Source organism: Meles meles, chromosome 6, assembly GCF_922984935.1.
Source record: "Meles meles chromosome 6, mMelMel3.1 paternal haplotype, whole genome shotgun sequence".
In the NCBI taxonomy this organism is placed as follows: Eukaryota; Metazoa; Chordata; class Mammalia; order Carnivora; family Mustelidae; genus Meles; species Meles meles.
The window spans coordinates 51236210-51254084 of record NC_060071.1 but is presented as its reverse complement, the minus strand read 5'-3'; the positions used below and the strand labels follow the sequence as shown (position 1 = coordinate 51254084).

Here is a 17875-nt window from a genome sequence, read left to right as displayed (position 1 = left end):
ACTTTTTAGTTCATTTCATACAGATGAAAGCGAATTACAGCAAATCACCTCTCCACTGAATAGCAGCCCCCACATAATGACTTTATTTGCTTAATCCCCAAATTAAACGCCGTTTCGAGCGAGGGCCCTGTGTTATTACTCTCATCATGTCGAGAACATTTTCCTGCCGAGACCAATTTGAATAAAACAAGGGGCCTTCCTTGAACTCAATCAAGGAGCCATAATGTGGTGGGTAATAGAGGTTGCTGATAGATTTGCAGGCAAAAGTGTTATACCTAATGATGGGATATGGATAATAGTCCTCCTGGAGGTCCTGATGCGATTCCAGTTGGCTGCCAGATGCTAAAAATCAAGAAGAGCATTGATCAGTGACAGGAAGCTGTAGTGGATTCATCTAGTCAAACTTCAGCTGTTTTTCCACTGTACAGTTAAGCCAGGCATAAATTATATTAATTGATTTAATTACATACTTAAAACATCTTCCCCAATTAATTTAATTAGGTGGCTACATGATGCTACTGGCAGGGGAAGATTAGAGGCAGCTCACTTAATTAACAGAATATGAATGAAAAAAAGAGAAAGCAAACATAAATGAAATTGTGAGCACTAATTAAAAGGCTGTCTGCAAACTTAAATACTTTCTGACAAAGTGGTGACAGCAATGTAGACAAGAGAGGATTTTTTTTTTCCAAGCAAATTAAAGTGCCAGAAGGTATATATAGGGAGAAAAGGTAGTGCAGTTAAAACATTGATTTTCCGACAGAACGGCCATCAACAAAGTGAAGGGACTTTTTTTTCGTATAGAAAAAATTGCAATAGATTTTACAGGTGCAAAAGCCAGATTCCTGATTAGGGTTAAAATATGATGTACAAACACATGTAGGGTTTATGCATCCTACGTGGAGAAGAGTGGAAGACGAGAGAGGTTGACGAGGAGGGTAGCTGGAGAGAGAAAGGGAAGATAAAGAGACAACTTATTGCATTCGCTCAAGCAAGAAATGTTTAGAAAAAGAGGTCTGCCTTAACAGCTGGCAGCCTTGTGTACCTTGGCTCGAATACGGAAATTCTCCAGGTGTCTCTCACGTGATTCCTTCAGGATCTTCTTCACTCGGGTCTTGTGGCAATGTAAGAGCCACGCAATGGAAATCACACCTGATGCCCACTTCTGCTGGCGATACAAGAGGAATAATTTTCTTGCTCTGAAACATTTCCATGTGGCTTGGATCTTGTTGGCAGCCTCTGACCTTCCATCTTGGCCCTTGTATCTTTGCCCCGGAAGATTTAACATCATCTGGATATGAAGTGGGTTCTCTAACAGTGTGAGAAAGTCGTATCTGGTAAGTTTATTCTTCAGCTCAAACTCTGGAAGGAAGGCTACCAAATTGTTCCCTTTTATTTTAACTTCTGGTATTGCATAGTCCCTGAGAAACTTCTCGATGTGTTCCAAGAGAGAAAAAATACTTCCCCAAGATAAATTAAAATGTTCCTTGAATGCTAAGAAGTCTGGGGCTGCCTTGTCTATGACACCATTATAAATAAAAAAGTCATAATCCCATGGCGATTTCACAGTTCTCGAAGGTGTTGTGACTTTCATGATCTGTGAAAGGAAAGTGTCACGAGAGATGAAATAGGATTGCAATCTATTTTAAATGAGTGGTCAAGATAGGCACTATCACATTGTCATTTATGACCCGATGCTGGGAAAATATGTATCCCAGTTTTGACTTACATACATGGCATAATTGTTCCCAATGATGGGTCTGGCTAGTATATATCATGAAACTCATCACCAGAAGAATAGCTTAGAGGTCACTCAAAGCTATTATCTTTTCTATAAAAGTATTATAAAATCGATCAAGGACACTGATCGTATAAAAGTTTACTCTGCTATGTGCAGCTGACCCCATCATCTCTATGATCTACTTTTTACACATGCATGTACGGAAACATGTCGTTGCCTTCTCATTCATTTATAAGTTATCCACCAGTCCTGAAAAATGGTGACATCTTTCTTTGCAGTCTGTGTGGTAACTTCCGATATGCTCATCAAAGCTGTCCTATCTGTTCTAAGAGGCCATCAGTTTCCAGTTCTTCTGCCACCTTCTGTTAATATCCAAGAGTGATTTTTACAAGGAGCGTTATATCATGTGTGATCACTCTTGCCTCTCTAGGTTTCTCTTGAAATCTCATAATGAAAAAAACTAAAGCAGCATTGGCTTTTTCATTTTGCTTCTATGATTGAAATTTTAAGACATATAAACATTGCATTAATTTTTAAATGTCAAGAAGGTTCTCTAAGAAGGGGATGATGGGCAGTTTTCTTCCTTGTACTTTTCTGCATGAAAAAGAATGGAATGAGTGTGACTTAAAAATAAAATCAGAAGAGGTTTGGATGACAACAACAATATAGGTCTCACATATCCCTTTAAAAATAGAGAAGGAAAGGGGCGCCTGGGTGGCTCAGTGGATTAAGCCGCTGCCTTCGGCTCAGGTCATGATCTCAGGGTCCTGGGATGGAACCCCGCATCGGGCTCTCTGCTCCGCAGGGAGCCTGCTTCCTCCTCTCTCTCTGCCTGCCTCTCTGCCTACTTGTGATCTCTCTCTCTGTCAAATAAATAAATAAAATCTTTAAAAAAAAATAGAGAAGGAAATTGTGTTATGTCTGTGTCCAACGTGAAATCACTACATTTCATCATTGAAACTTGTTGCACTAGAAAAATAGACACTCTGCCCCATGGTCTAAATATTCCTAATGGCCTGGGGTACCGGGAGAGCATAGATGTTTCATACCCCCCACCTTCTCTTCTGTAAGGCAGGTATCAACTTACTGTGCTGATTGCTTCTTGCTTAGGGATTTAAAGAACAGATTGTCTTCAATATGTCAACATTTACAGATGTATAAGCCCATCTTTATCAAATTGTAGGATTATATTACTCTCTGCATTTTGAAGAGTTTTCAGAGAACTCAAAGAAAAGGGCCCAAGTAATTAATCAATAACTACTGTGCCACAGGACTGTATTGAGTATTACTGTTCGATTGTTCATGGTTTGTCTTTATTAAACAAGTATTACCTGACATTCATTAACAAATTCAAGACAGAAAGCTATCTAAAAGAAAAGTAAGCTGAGAGATGATTTATAATGAAAGAACAGTAAGTAATCACAATTTATTATTTTTTTTTAGATAAAGAAAAGAAAACCTTCTAATTCTTTTTCTTTTGTCAGGCTCCAGGCTATGGAATAGTTAGACTGTCTTCTCAAGTAAAAATGTGGAAAAGCAAGTGTTAAGTCCAAGAGGGGGAATTTCCTGAATTTCAGAGGCTGACTTTCAACAGCAGTGAGCTTTTTCCTACTCTTCAGAGTTGTTACAGGCATAGGAATGATGGAAAAAGCCTTCTTGCCAAGACTCTCACCCTTTCTGATCTTCTCGAGGCAGCAAGAGAGGATGCAAACTGTGGATGAAGACGAGTTCCTTCCTCTGGATGGGCAAAAGAGTTGGAGAAGTAATGCCTCCTGTAGCAGACATCAGGAGCCACAGCTGGTGGAAGATAAGCGGCTCTTGTCCCAACAGAAATGGCCTGTGGCTACATTTCTGCCTCTTTCCAGAATGGAGTCTGGTGGTGGCTTCCCGTCATCATTAGAATTCAGAGAATTAGAAATCGAGAATTAGAATTGAGTAGAATGACCAGACTTCATGAGTGAGGAACAGACACGTACAGTCATCACAGATGGACGTGTCTGCCTCTGGCTGGTCCTGCTGGTCACGTGTAAGATCCTGTTGACAAGACCCTGAGATTTCATTAAGAAGTGTAGCCCCAGGGGGCGCCTGGGTGGCTCAGAGGGTTAAAGCCTCTGCCTTGGGCTCAGGTCATGATCCCAGGGTCCTGGGCTCAGGTCATGATCCCAGGGTCCTGGGCTCAGGTCATGATCCCAGGGTCCTGGGCTCAGGTCATGATCCCAGGGTCCTGGGATGGAGCCCCACATCGAGCTCTCTGCTCAGCAGGGAGCCTGCTTCCTCCTCTTTCTCTGCCTGCTTCTCTGCCTACTTATGATCTCTGTCTGTCAAATAAATAAATAAAATCTTTAAAAAAAAGAAGTGCAGCCCCAGACGGGAGGTCTGCTGGGGAACCTGGTTTCCTTGGAGCTGTGAAAATCGTTTTGGAATGCCTTATCTTTACACAGACTCCTACTGGGGCCAACAATGAAAATGGAGCAACCTTGGGAGAAGATTTCGAAAGGAGAGGGCTCTCAGGTCTCTCTCAGGCAGTGCCTTCCAAAGGCATAGGATTAGGGCATCCGTGTACTGCAGCAAATGCCTTTCAGATCTTTGGAAAGAATAGCCCTGCCCCGGGAGTGCGCTTCCAGGGTTTAACCGTGGCCGTTTCCGAACAAAGGGATTATACCTCCCTACCTTCTTGGATGATACTCCGGTAAAGACCTGTTCTCAAAGGAAACACACTCTTGGACATCAACTAGACCACTCAGGCACGGGGAAGCTATGGGTTTGGAGTCAGCTCAAGCATCACTGTAGTACATCTGTCACAGAGAATGCCACACTTGGGAGCACTTCATACTTCGAGCTGGAAAAGACATGTGTCTCAAGAGAAAGCCTTTCCAAATTAAAGCAGTGCATCAGCATTGTGGGATCCATTGGGCAGGTAAAGACAAAGCTGCTTCACAGCCTGCTAGGAAGAAGAGCCCTGATTAAAGGTCATGCCATGCGTCAGATTCCGGTTCCTTCTGTTATTCTTCCTTTACTATTTGTCTCCATGAACTTGTCGACAATTAAATAATTGCCTGCCATCTTTCCCTGCTTCTACCTTCCTTCTTTCTCGTCCTTCCTTCTAGTCTTTCCTTCCTGCCTCTCCTCCTCCCTTCCCCCTTTGTTTTTTTGTTTTGTTTTGTTTTAAGGTATGCTGTCCGCCCAACGTGATGTTACCCAATAGCAACACTGGTTTTCCTTCTAGCGGAGATGGCTCTCTGTCCTGCCCTCCACATTCTCTCCTAGTCCTTCCCCAGACCCTGGCCACACCTTCGCCAGAGCCCAAACCCGTGGTCATGGCCTAATTATTAGCACGCTGCTCTAACTAACCGAATCAACTAGCTGGGGAAAGGCTCTTTATTATTTGCAAAGTGTTACTATTAATTAGGTAATTTTGAGAGTTTCTGGAATCAACTAGCTGGGGAAAGGCTCTTTATTATTTGCAAAGTGTTACTATTAATTAGGTAATTTTGAGAGTTTCTGGAGCCATTATTTAAGAAAAATTCTAAATTTAAAACAAAACGAAACAAACAGGAAGGCAGGGTGATGATTACATACGTCGGTAAGTCACAAGGGTGAAGCGAAAAAGAAGTAGGCCAGGTATTACCTCCCAAACTTCAGAAATAACTGCCCAAAGAAGAACTCTAGGAAAAAGGGATGCATATTTCTAAGCGGAATGTCTTTATGAGAAATGTTCCTTTCACACATGTGGATAGCATAGCTGAGCGTCCCTAAAAGATTACCAAGATCTCCTCGAGGTAAATAATCAAGTATTTGGGATAATCCAACATGGATATCACTTTTAGGGAAGGATTTACCTAGAAAGACTAAATTGCCTTTTTTTTTTTTTTTAAAGATCTTATTTATTCATTTGACAGACAGATCACGAGTAGGCAGAGAGGCAGGCAGAGAGAGAGGAGAAAGCAGGCTCCCTGCGGAGTAGAGAGCCTGATGTGGGGCTTGATCCCAGGACCCTGGGATCATGACCTGAGCCAAAGGCAGGGGCTTTAACCCACTGAGCCACCCAGGCACCCCAAGACTAAATTGCTTTTGAATGCATAGTCTAATGTTCCCTTTCTCGGACACGCATACATATCCGTTAGTAATTAGCTTTGGCAATTATGTTATGTGAACGCAAATAAATTCCTCCCGCCATTTTGGCTCTAAGTGAGCACTTAGATTTAGAGTAGGAGTGAACTGACCCTCAGAGATCGAATGTGCATTAGTCCCTGAAAAACCAGAGATGCCACTTGTCTGGCCTGCTCTTTAATATTTTTCGAGAGTCTGAAATGTGTTAAGTTTTGTACAGAGCAGACATCATTACCTCAGAGGACTAACATTATTTGAAACATATAAACAAAATTCAGAGAGAGTAGCTGACCTAATCAGGATTTAGGGATTCAGCAGAATTATAATATTGAATTTTAGAGCATGACGGGTCTAGAGTTCACAGGCCTTGCCTTTTTTTTTTTCCTTCTGTTTTTCTTTTTTAAAATATTTTAAATTTTTTATCTGATGGGGAGAGATAGGGAGAGAGCACAAGTAGCAGAGCGGCAGGCGGAGGGAGAGGGAAACGCAGGTTCTCTGCTGAGCAGGGAGCCTGATGCAGGGGTCAATGCTAGGACGCTGGGATCGTGACAGGAGTAGAAGGCAGATGCCAACCAACTGAGCCACCCAGGAGCCCCAGCCTTGCCTTTTTACTGAACAAGCTATTATGGACTCAGGAAAATGAGCCTTGACCCTGAGGTCTGACTAACCGGGGTTTAAGTCCAAGCCCTACCACGGTCTGCTACATACTCTTGGGCCAGTTATCATCTGCTATGGGTTGAATGTTTTGTGACCCCACAACATTCATACATTGAAGCCCCGGTCCCCGATGTGATGGAATTTGGAGATGGAGCCCTTGAGAAGTAATTAGGTCACGAGGGTGGAAGGCTTCCTGATGAGATTAGTGCCCTTAGAAGAAGAGACACAAGAGAGATTATGTCTCTACCATGAGAAGATACAGCGAGAAGGCAGCTGCTTGCAAACCAGGAAGAAGGCCCCACCAGAACCCAACCATGCTGGCATCCTGATCTTGCACTCACAGCCTCCAGAACGGTGAGAAGTAAATGTTTGCTGTTAAAGCCACAGCCTATGGTATTTTGCTATGGCAGTCCAAGCTAAGACAGTATCCTCTACACTTAAATGTTTCTCATCTCTAAAAATGAGGAGAGTTGCTGTGAACATCATGACATGCCTAAAGAACCTTTCACAGTGACTTACCTCCTGTCCATGTGGTTATCACCATAGTTAGGAAACACAGACTCGGAGAGGTTAAGTGATTTGCCCGTGATCACACAGCTAGTTGCCCTTCCCCTCTCCCATACCATTCATGCCCACAGCCCTAACTGTCCAGAACTCCCCATATGGCCCCATACCAAGCTGTGCTCTCCTCCTTCGACCTTCCTTTTACCACTTCCTGGCCCTGGCCTGCTGTTTCCTTCTTATTTGGAAAGCAGTCTGCTAAACTAACCCCTGTGAACATGGTAGTGAACCAGGACATGGTGAGAAAGGGATGGATTTGAAGTGAGAAGACCTAGGATCTAGGCAGTTACCACCTTACTACATGGCCTTGGGAAGTCACTTCTCACAAGTCTCGTGGGGTATTAGTTTCCAGGAGGGGGTCATTCAGGGAGCTTCTGATTTTGACACCCAATGTCTCTCTGACAAAGTGTCACCCCTTACAAAATGCTATGTGTTATTCAATAAACTCCTGGAGTTAGCAGAGCCAGCACATCGAAGGCAAACCTCTCCAATAGCATCACCTCGTGTACCATGAAAAAGAACTGGGGATTTCCCCCTCCTCTCCTCTTTTTTAAATAGGAAGCTTTTCTAGAAACTTACACACCATAGTAAAGGAATAGCTGTTTATACCAACTACATATGAAGGTGGTCATGGGGAGAGAACCCCAGAGAGCGATATTGCAGTAGTCAGGGTCTACAGATCAACAAAACAATTCTCAGTGCATAGGACCTAGACACTGCATTTAAGCCATAAGAGTCAATCAAAAGTGAGAGAGTCCCTAAGCTTTATAAATAGGATAAAAGGCAAAGATAGAGAACTCACCGAGCAGAGACATATATAAAGGAAGAGAATTGTGTGTAAAGGCCACTCAGTTCGACAGCAATTTTCTAGGGCTAATTTCTGCAATTGCTTTGAAAGGTATTTTTATCCCAATGAGTCTTCCTCAATTCTGAAACACTTTCTGAGGAGGGGAAAAAAAAATTCCTACCCCTTGATGTATTCCTTTGGAACAAAAACACTCATTGGATCAAATTCTGGTTGAAGATCAAACAGAACAAATCAGGAAGATTTTTAAGAGAGATGAAATATGTTTTCAGCTAAATGTGATATTTCTTTTTCTAGAGACTTATTTCATTTTTTTAAATTTTTTAAAGATTTTTAAATTTATTTCACACACAGAGAGAGATCACAAGTAGGCAGAGAGGCAGGTAGAGAGGAGGAAGCAGGCTTCCTGCTGAGCAGAGAGCCCGATGCGGGGCTCAATCCCAGGACCCTGAGATCATGACCTGAGCCGAAGGCAGAGGCTTTAACCCACTGAGCCACCCAGGCGCCCCGAGACTTATTTCATTTTATTGCTGCATTGATTTAATCTTTTCTGCTCCCTTTTTAATATTTTCAGAAAGAAAGAATGCGACATAGGGAAGGGCAACCGCTTGGAACAATTAGGACTGATGGGCGGAACCTGCCTGGGATCCATACAGGGATCCTGGCAGGTGGGGAGTGAAAACAGCCTGGATTCCTAGATTTCTGAGAAAAGGCACATCATCATTTTTCCCCATGTGGTAAAGCAAGAAGAGTGAGCCTTCAAAAGGACCTCTGTTATCACCAAAGTAAAGCTTGACCTTGCGCTTTTCCTGAGGAAAATATGTGTTTAACAAGTCTGTTGATCCCACATGGCTAAGGGATACTTGCAAAATTCTTACAACACCCCGCCTTGTCACGTCCTTTAAACCTGCATATGGATGCTGCTTTATTTTCATTCGTAGCACTTATCACTGCTTGGCCATTATATTAAATATCTGCCTTTCTCACTAGAATATAAGTCCCAAGAGGGCAAAGACTTGGTTTGTTTTGTTCACTGCTACATCCCCAAGGTCTAATACACTGCCTGGCACATGGTTAAAGGTCAGTGAGGATTAGTTGAATGAATGTATGAACGAAACTGATAGCTACTTGGGCTCGGTTTTTAGCACAAAACTCTTCTACGATCATAAAGTTATTTTTGCAAACTCATAGCTCGAGTTTTGAAACACTGACAGACTACTGAAAATGTCCATACCCTTGATTAGGGAATTCTACTGCTAAGAAGTAGCTTAAATACAAAGATTTATGTACAAATATGGAAGATGTTCATGGCAGTTTTATTTAATTATTGATTAACAATTAGAATAGTTATTAATAATCTGACATTTATAACTTAATATCAAACCATAGGATAATAACTAAGAAAATTATGATATATCTTCAAGACATATTATTATGTTCTATGAAATGTTCTATAAAGACTTTTAAGTCATATATATATATATATATATATAGGCTTATGATAAATTGTTAGGAGAAAAGAGATGGGTCACTGGATGATATCAACAGAGGGCCATGCCAAAGTTTAAATAATGCCAAAGGGATATGGTATTATGGGATTTTGTGTGTGTGTGTATTTAGGCATTTTTTCTCCCTTCTGAACCTTCCAAATTTTCTATGAAGGATCAGACCATGATCCAAACCATGGTTTAATGAATGAAAGAGATAAAGTAAAAAAAAAAAAAAAATTAAGGTCATTTTGTGGCTTACTGGTAACTTAAGCTTTTTTCTAAGTTTCACTTTAATTTTACTAAGTAAAATTGTTAGTCCCAAGTAATAAGAAGTGTATACTTAGGTGCTATGAAGACAGATAAAGACAATTTTATGAGTTTTTTTTTTCTCAATTACCTCTTACAAGAAAAAAAACTTGTTTTACACATTAAACTGTGTAATTTTCATTCACTTTGAAAGTTTCATGTCAAAAATGCATAGGGGAGGGTGGCAGCTGCTAATGAATTCGAGAAAACGGAAATGGTTTTAAATGAGGCCCCAGGTTTCTGGTTTTGGATTTTTTTTTTCTTTTCTTCCATTAAGAAGGTAAATTAAATGAGGTTTTGTGAGCCAAAGTGAGTCTAAAAGAGGAAAGAACAGTCCTAGAATTCCTTCTGAATCTCATCTTGTATCTTCAGGCTGGAGAACTCCAATTCTTGCCAAAGTATCACCTGCCCTCTCTGTGACCCTTTAGGACAATACAAAAAAGGAGACTGTGTTGTGCGGGGCACAAAGACCACCAGGGAGGCACTCTCCGCTCTTCAAGAAGTAGGCTGATATGGGAAAATATCTATTCATGTCCTCTGCCCTTTTTAAAATTGGATTAATTGTTTTTTTTCATGTTGAATTACAGAAGTTCTTCATATATTTCACATACTAACTAACCCCTTATCGGATAGATTATTCGTAAATATCTTCTCCCATATCAATAGACTGCCTTTTTGTTTGGTTGATGGTTTTCCTCGCTGTGCAAAATTTTTTTATTTTTGCGTAGTCTCAATAGTTTAATTTGGTTTTGTTTCCCTTGCCAGAGGAAACGTTTCTAGAAAAATGTTTCTATGGCTGGTGTCAAATTCTGCCTATGTTTTCTTCTAGAAGTCATACAGATGGTCAACAGACACATGAAACAATGCTCAACATCACTAATCATCAAGGAAATGCATAAATATGCAAGGAAATGCATAAAACCTGCAATGACCTATCACCTTACACCTGCCAGAATGGCTAAAGTTAAAAAGAAAAGAAATAACAATTGTTAGAGAAGATGTGGAGAAAAAGGAACCCTCTTGCACTGATGGTGGGAATGCAAACTGGTGCAGCCACAGTGGTAAACAGTATGGAATTTCTTCAAAAATTTTAAAAATATAATTACCACATGATCCAGTAATTCCACTACTGGGTATTTACTCAAAGAGAACAAAACCACAATTTGAAAAGATACAAGCCCCCCCCATGTTTATAGCAACATTATTTACAATAGTCAAGATATGGAAACAGCCCAAGTGTCCATTCACAGATGAATGGATAAAGAAGATGCAGTTTGTGTGTATACACACACACACACACACACACATATACATATATATGTACATATACATACACACACACACACACACACAATGGAATATTACTGGGCCGTAAAAAAAGAACGAGATCTTGCCATTTGCAACAATGTGTGCAGATCTAGAAGGTATCATGCTAAGTGAAATAAGTCAGTCAGAGAAAGATCAAAACCATATGATTTCACTCAGATGTAGAGTTTAAGAAAACAAATGAACAAACAAAGAAAAAAAGAGACACAAAAAGCCAGATTCTTGAATACAGAGAACAAACTTATGGTTGCCAGAGGGGAGGTGTAGGTGTGTGGGGGTTGGGTGAACTAGGTGAAGGGGAGTAAGGGTACACTTGGGATGAGCACTGAGTACTTAGAGCATTGCTGAATCGGCCTATTGAAGACCTGAAACTAACCTAACACTGTAGGTTAATTACACTTCAATTAAACAGAAACAAAGAAGTGGGCTTATTTCCTTCAGTAGGTAGGTCACATTAAAGCTAAAACTGTTGCTAGATACCACCTGGTGGTTTTCAAAGTATATATTTTCAAACCTGGAACACTTTGTTCGGAAACGATATAATCTGATGGTAAAGAGGGCACAGTTAACACAGCTGCGGTGGGTGTGAGGGGTCTAGAGCCCCACCTCCTGGGAACTTCTGCTTTTTTCCTTTTCCTGGGGGTCTTAGGGTGAGCGTTGTAGGGGCTATGGACGTTTTGTTAAAAACCGAGCTGGTTTACTCCCCTCCTTCTGCGGACGGGAGGAAATGAGGCCGGACATGTTGCTTCACACATGTTGCTTCTTTAAAATAGTTCAGCTGCCTCTCCTATAAAATAGTCATGATTTTTTAACATAAGGACCAAGAGTAATACACTGAGGAAATAATAAAGAAAGTAACAATGTAACAATGACTAAGAAAAGCAAGACTCCAAAATTGACGTTAAAGGTTGTCACCCAAACCTGTTCTTTCTGTAGCCAAGGAGATTTTATGGAGAGGTATGTCTTTGGAAATAGGATTTTCTTTTATTTGTTTCTTCTCCAATTTGGGAAATAGTTTTGAAAATACAGAGAAGTACAGAAAAATAATATAAAAAACTACCATGGGCACATGTTAATCTTTTGTCTTCTTTGCTATATATATATGGGTGTGTGTGTGTGTATTTATATATATACGTATATATACATATATACATATGTACATACATATATACACAAGTATATTTATATATACACACATATATATTACATATTATATGTATATGTATATTATATATATCTGTGGCTCATAAATGTAAGAAAGCAAGCTACAAAAGTCCAGTAGTTTAAACCAGAGGAATCTACATGAAGATGAAGTAGATAACATTAGATAATATAAAATATTTATGATGTATATATGAGAGATATATATATCTCCGAAGCAAAGAAGACAAAAAATATATTTATATTATTGTAATGTAAATATATATGAATGTAAATATAAATATATATTTACATATATAATATATAATTATATATAATATATAATATATAAATATATATTTACATTCATATAAAGATATATTTACATTAAGTATATATAAATGTAAAATATATTTTACATTTCAAAATATAGTATATTTTATATATAATTATTTATAAGATTTAGATATATTTAAATTATTTATATATGTGTTGAAAATTTTTTAAAAAGTACATAAGGTACAATTGAAATTGTCTTCCTATTTCTTTTTAGCCCTTTCTTCTCCCTCCTCCATTTCCAGAAGCAAACATGCTCATGAATTAACCTGGACCCTTATGTCCAATAAATATATTTGTTTGCTTGTTTTACCCATAAAAAAGATTTTTTATTATCAAAATATTAATTGAAATTAAGTGGATCTTAACACAGTTAACATGACTGCCTTGAGATAATAAAAAGATATATTTGCTGAGAGAGGCAATTTTAGCAACCTTAACCACATGTGAACTAGAGCCCTGAAAAGACTGGCCTTAGATTTCTGAAATAACTACAAAGTCTACCACTGTGTATTATCTTATTCCTTGGATCCTTGCGCAGGGCCTGACTGTCTCCACTTTATCCTTCCACTTCTTGAGTCTTGGTTATTTGGTTAATGAGCTAGAAGACAGAAAAGTCTCTGAAAGTCAGAGCCGGCGAAAGCAGACAGGACAGCAGAGTTGACAAGCAGTGTCCCGAGTGTGAAGGAAACAAATGAAAAATGACCGGAAACGGGCTCTCTGCCTATGTGATACTGGGGAGAGAAGATGTTAGTTACATCAGGGAGGCAGAGAGATGGGATCTCTTAGAAAGATTTCCACCAAAAATGATTGGAAGTTTAAAAACTGTCTAATGCTTTGGGGCTCTGGCTGCTGCATGGCCCTGTTCTGTATGCTGGCTCTGTCTAGGTAGATGACCTTAACTTCTTCATATTTGGGTCCTTCCAGGAAAATGGGAACAATAATAGTACCTGCTGCACAGAGATGTTGTCAAATGAGGTGAGCTAATCCACGTAAAGCATAGGAACCCTGGAGGGCACAGAGTAAGCACGTGATACGCGCAAGGTGCTAGTAGTTAGTAGTAGTGTCAGTGGGTGTGGTAGTCAATAGTAGTTATCACCCTAGTGGTGGTAACATTTGGAAAACCAGCTCATGTGAAAGAGTTCATAACCTTGTGTGTAGGAGTGGGGACTCTGGAGATTCATTCTGTCATCTGGATCCCCTGCACCCTTTGACCAACTGCATGGGCCTGGGGACAATGACAAGACGGAGGTTCTAGGGCTGCTGTGAGCATTCGGGGGGTGTGGAAGGTGCTTACTGTCACGTTCTAAGAACATCCTCAATCAACTTTCGCTGTTCTCAATCTTCAGATACATCACGCCTCTAGTGTTCTTAAATCACATCCTTTTTGAAGTGTAGAAGCAAGCTCACAATTTTCCCCCAGCAGGAAGTCAAGGGAAGCAGGAGGAAGGTTCTGAGTGCATTGGTTCGTTTACACGGGAGCAATCTGTCTCGGTTCAGAAGGTCTGTATGCAGTCATTGCTGTAAGTACAGCTCTGTCTAGTCCCACCCTTGCAGAAGTCCAAGGAAACCCAAAAGGTGGGCTCTTCTTCCTTAAACAGGGGTGGTTAAGCTCCGTGTGAAATTCTTTCTGATAAGATCCCCAAAGGAACAGAGGCCTAGAAGATGTTCTTAAAAATAGGCCAGTGAATTCTGAAAACAAGCGCTTTATAATTCCAGAGTATTTCCACACACATTAACAGCGCTAATATAGCAAACCTCTGAGAAAAGAGCTATTATCCCCATTTATCAGAGGAGGAACTGAGGCACCAAGAATTTCAGTGGCTTGCTCAAAATTCTTCTGTTAGTAAGAGAAGAATCCAGCTCTTCACTGGTTCAAGTACAGAACATTTATGACTCACGCATGACCCAGTGGAATGTTCTTTACTGGCACGTACTTGTCTGTGGGAACGATGTTATTCCCCCAAAGTTTTTGTTACCTTATTGGTTTTAGGCAGCTTCATTCTAAGTCCCATACCCTTACCAGTGACCTCATATATGCAGTGTGTGTGTGTGTGTGTGTGTGTATGTGTGTATGAATGCACACATACACACACACACACATATGCACATGCTGAGGGCCAAGTGAATTTTTTTCGCATTTTATTTCTTTTCAAGTGGACTTTCAAAAGATGAGGATCCTCGATTGAGGTTGAAGACCGTTGTGATTCAGCCAGATTTTGAGGATGTTAAATCACATTTCTGGGTTGAAGCCTGGGAAGTAATTCAGTCCTAACTGAAGGGGGGTGGGGAAGGTTTTTCACTTTAAATGAACCTTTTTTTTTCTGAAGGCATGATCTAATTTCTTTTATAAAAGAAGAGCAAAAGAACTTTTGCTTCAGTCTCCAGCTGTCACCAGCCTCCCATACTTTTGCCCTGCAGCAAAAGGAAGGGACATCAGGTGACAAACCCCAAATTTCAACTAGTCACACAAATTACAGACCTTCTTATCATGATGTCCTCTTGACCTTTTGCCTTTCCCCTACAATGAAGAATGAGACACAGTTTAAATCAAAATGACTCTCATGGGCAATTTTACAAAACAAATAGAAGCACAGAGCCTCCCCCCACCTCCTTCCCCCAGCTTCCCCCGCTGGGCCAGCCTGTTCCCTCTTTCTATGCAGGCAGGAGCTAATAATTAGAAAGACCTTTCCCACCCCAGACGATGCTGCCTTGCTTGCCAAGAGCCCTGTTTGATTTGAAGAGAGAGTTTGACAAAGTAAATATTTACAACAACAACTGTAGTCAGATGCCAAGTCCCGCTTCTAGGGGACACTGAAAGGAGTATTTCCAAGAAAGGGCTTCTCCGTGTGGCACCGCGCCGTCCAATGGTGGACGCTGACCCAAGGTCTGTTCTGGCTCCATCAGGGTTTCGGTGAGCCTTTTCACTTCCATGCTAGGACGCTTTTCACAGAGCATATGAATAATTACATTTACCACTGAACAGTCGATTCAGAAACCTACCGATTCGAGGCCACAGAAAAGAGTCTTTAAATATGACTGCCCCAGCACTAGGGGAAAGCTTTGTGAAGTCAGCAGAGAGGATATTAAAGGCAGGGCTAATTAGCCCTCCGAAAGTGTCTTTATTAAAACAAAACTTTTTTTTTCGGATTCAGATCGATTGCCGCAGAGTACCTAGTGATGTTTGTATTACCTGTAGATCTGTTGTCTATAACACCGTGGGACTTGAGAGCTCAAACATGGTGAGAATCAAAACAGGTGCCCCCGCCTGTTCCCATTATGCACATTAGCCCGTGGCCTTCGCACAGCCTGTTAAACAGCTGAATTTGAAACAATCGTGGTGCAGGCCAAACACTAGCCTGAAGGCCTGTCTGTCTAGGGGTTTGGCCATTTACATCAGTTTTTGTTTTTTTTTTTTTACCCACATTTTTCATGAAACACAAATATTTGCCATGGCAACTGGGGTGTCACATGACATGCTGCTACATAAACAGCTTGGAAATCTCTTAAGGGGACACAGCCCACCAGGGCTGCAAATGCAGGGAAAGCATCTTGAGGACAATTTGGGTGTTAAGAAGGTCTGGGAAGAGCAGGTAACAGTCTACTACATAGAGACAGTAGAATTCATTTCTTCTCTGCCACTCTTCCATTTCTCTTTCTTCCTTGCTTTTTAAAATCTTTTTAATGGGAGCAGCTATAAATATGACCACATAGGGTAAGCTCAGAAAAAGACCCTGCCAGCTGTCTCCTTTTTCTGGTGAAAAGTTTCAACGATCCCAACTCTGTGGCTTATAAACGTAAGAAAGCAAGCTTCAAAAGTCCAGCACCTTTAAACCTGGACAATCTCCAGGAGGATTAATAATGTTGTACCGTGAGGTCCTCATGTTAGAGAAGACAGAATTTCTTCCCTTTCCTCATTAGAATATCTTTGCAAAACTAGAGAGCTTGCTTTTTATCCTACGCTTAAAGACAATGAAGTAGAGTAAAACCTCATAAGAACGTACCCTGTGCAACATGAATTTGGATATAAAGCAATAGCTATCATATTCGGGACTCTGGACCCAGTTAGTGGTAAAGGTTGGCCCAGTCATTTAGTCACAATGTGACATGATTGAATTTTTTAAGACCCCCGTGGATACTGTCATGATAAAGTTTGCCATGCCGTACACTGCTGTACAAACAGCAATCCCCCTTTAAAAATCAAATACTTCCCAGCAGCCAAAATAGTATTTATTTCTATACGAAAGTTACAACTCTGTAATATGTGCGTATTACTAAACATCTCACTGAGAATTGTATTTAACAATTTTCTTCTGTTAGTTAAACGCATGAGGGGTGCCTGGGTGGCTCAGTGGGTTAAGCGTCTGCCTCGGGCTCAGATCATGATCTCAGGGTCCATTGGGTTCTCTGCTCAGGGGTGAGTCTGCTTCTCCCTCTGCCCCTGCCTCCGCTCATGAGCTCTCTCTCTCAAATAAATAAATAAATAAATAATCTTAAGGGGAAAAAAAAAAAAGAAGCGTGAATACCTTTGATCTTTGTTTCTTGGAAGAGAACTTCTTTGCTTCCGCGGGAATCGGCTGTGGTTTCGGAAGTGTAGCCAAAGGGGCTGTGGATGGAGGTGGTGCATTGTTACCGCTTCCAGAAAAAGGCTAGGTCACTGGGTGGAAGCTCTTGGGTCTGCCACTTGAAAGTCAAATGGCTCTGTCACTGTTCACTATTGTCTTGCCTGTATCAATTCAGTGAAACATGTGTGATCACTGATTTCAAAAGGAAAGCCAAAAGCATGGGATGGAAACTGTTCCTTCAGAATATAAGGTCAACTCATGTTGTGCACCCTCCCCAGACAAAAAGCCACATCTTAAAAGCAAGCCCATTGAAGAGTAATATTTGTCATATAAAAACATTTTGTGCAGTGCCTTGGTGGCTCAACTGGTGAAGCGTCTGCCTTTGGCTCAGGTCATGACCTTGGGGTCCTGGGATCCAGCCCAATGTTTGGCTCCATGCTCTGCGGGGAGTCTGCTTATCCCTCTCCCTCTGACCCTCTCCCTGCTTGTGCTCTGTCTCTCTGTCCCTCTCTCAAGTAAAATAAATAAAATCCTTACAAAATTTTTCCTATAAGATCTCTTCAAATAGCCATATTCCCAAGTTCATTTAATAAGGAAGTTAATATAACTGCACATGGTAGACTATTCTATTGTGTGGTCAGTAAAAAAGAGGATTCTGAAGAATTTAAATGGTTTGGGAGATATAATACAAGTGAAAAAACACAGTAAATATCATTTTTGAAATTAATTAAATCTCAAAGCAACAATGTTTAGAGAACACATCTGGTCCATAGGTGTTGGCCTCCCTGCTAGACAATGCTTGGGAGAGAAATCACATCTCTCCTGTCACCTGGCAGCA

General features: G+C 40.7%; 1 protein-coding gene across 8 annotated transcripts in view; it reads right to left on the bottom strand.

Moving 5' to 3' along the window:
- Positions 1 to 17875, bottom strand: part of IQCH (IQ motif containing H) — a 192281-nt gene that overhangs the window by 98954 nt on the left and 75452 nt on the right. For 6 of the 8 annotated variants that reach the window (XM_046009107.1, XM_046009108.1, XM_046009109.1 and 3 more), the window contains 4 exons: positions 16999 to 17078; positions 14955 to 14993; positions 1046 to 1597; positions 276 to 342 (listed from right to left, as the gene is read on the bottom strand). In XM_046009107.1, the coding sequence (XP_045865063.1) occupies positions 276 to 342; positions 1046 to 1597; positions 14955 to 14993; positions 16999 to 17078 (738 nt within the window). Of the gene's footprint in view, positions 1 to 275; positions 343 to 1045; positions 1598 to 14954; positions 14994 to 16998; positions 17079 to 17875 lie in introns of those variants that run through there. The other 2 variants (XM_046009113.1, XM_046009115.1) reach the window with 1 other exon arrangement.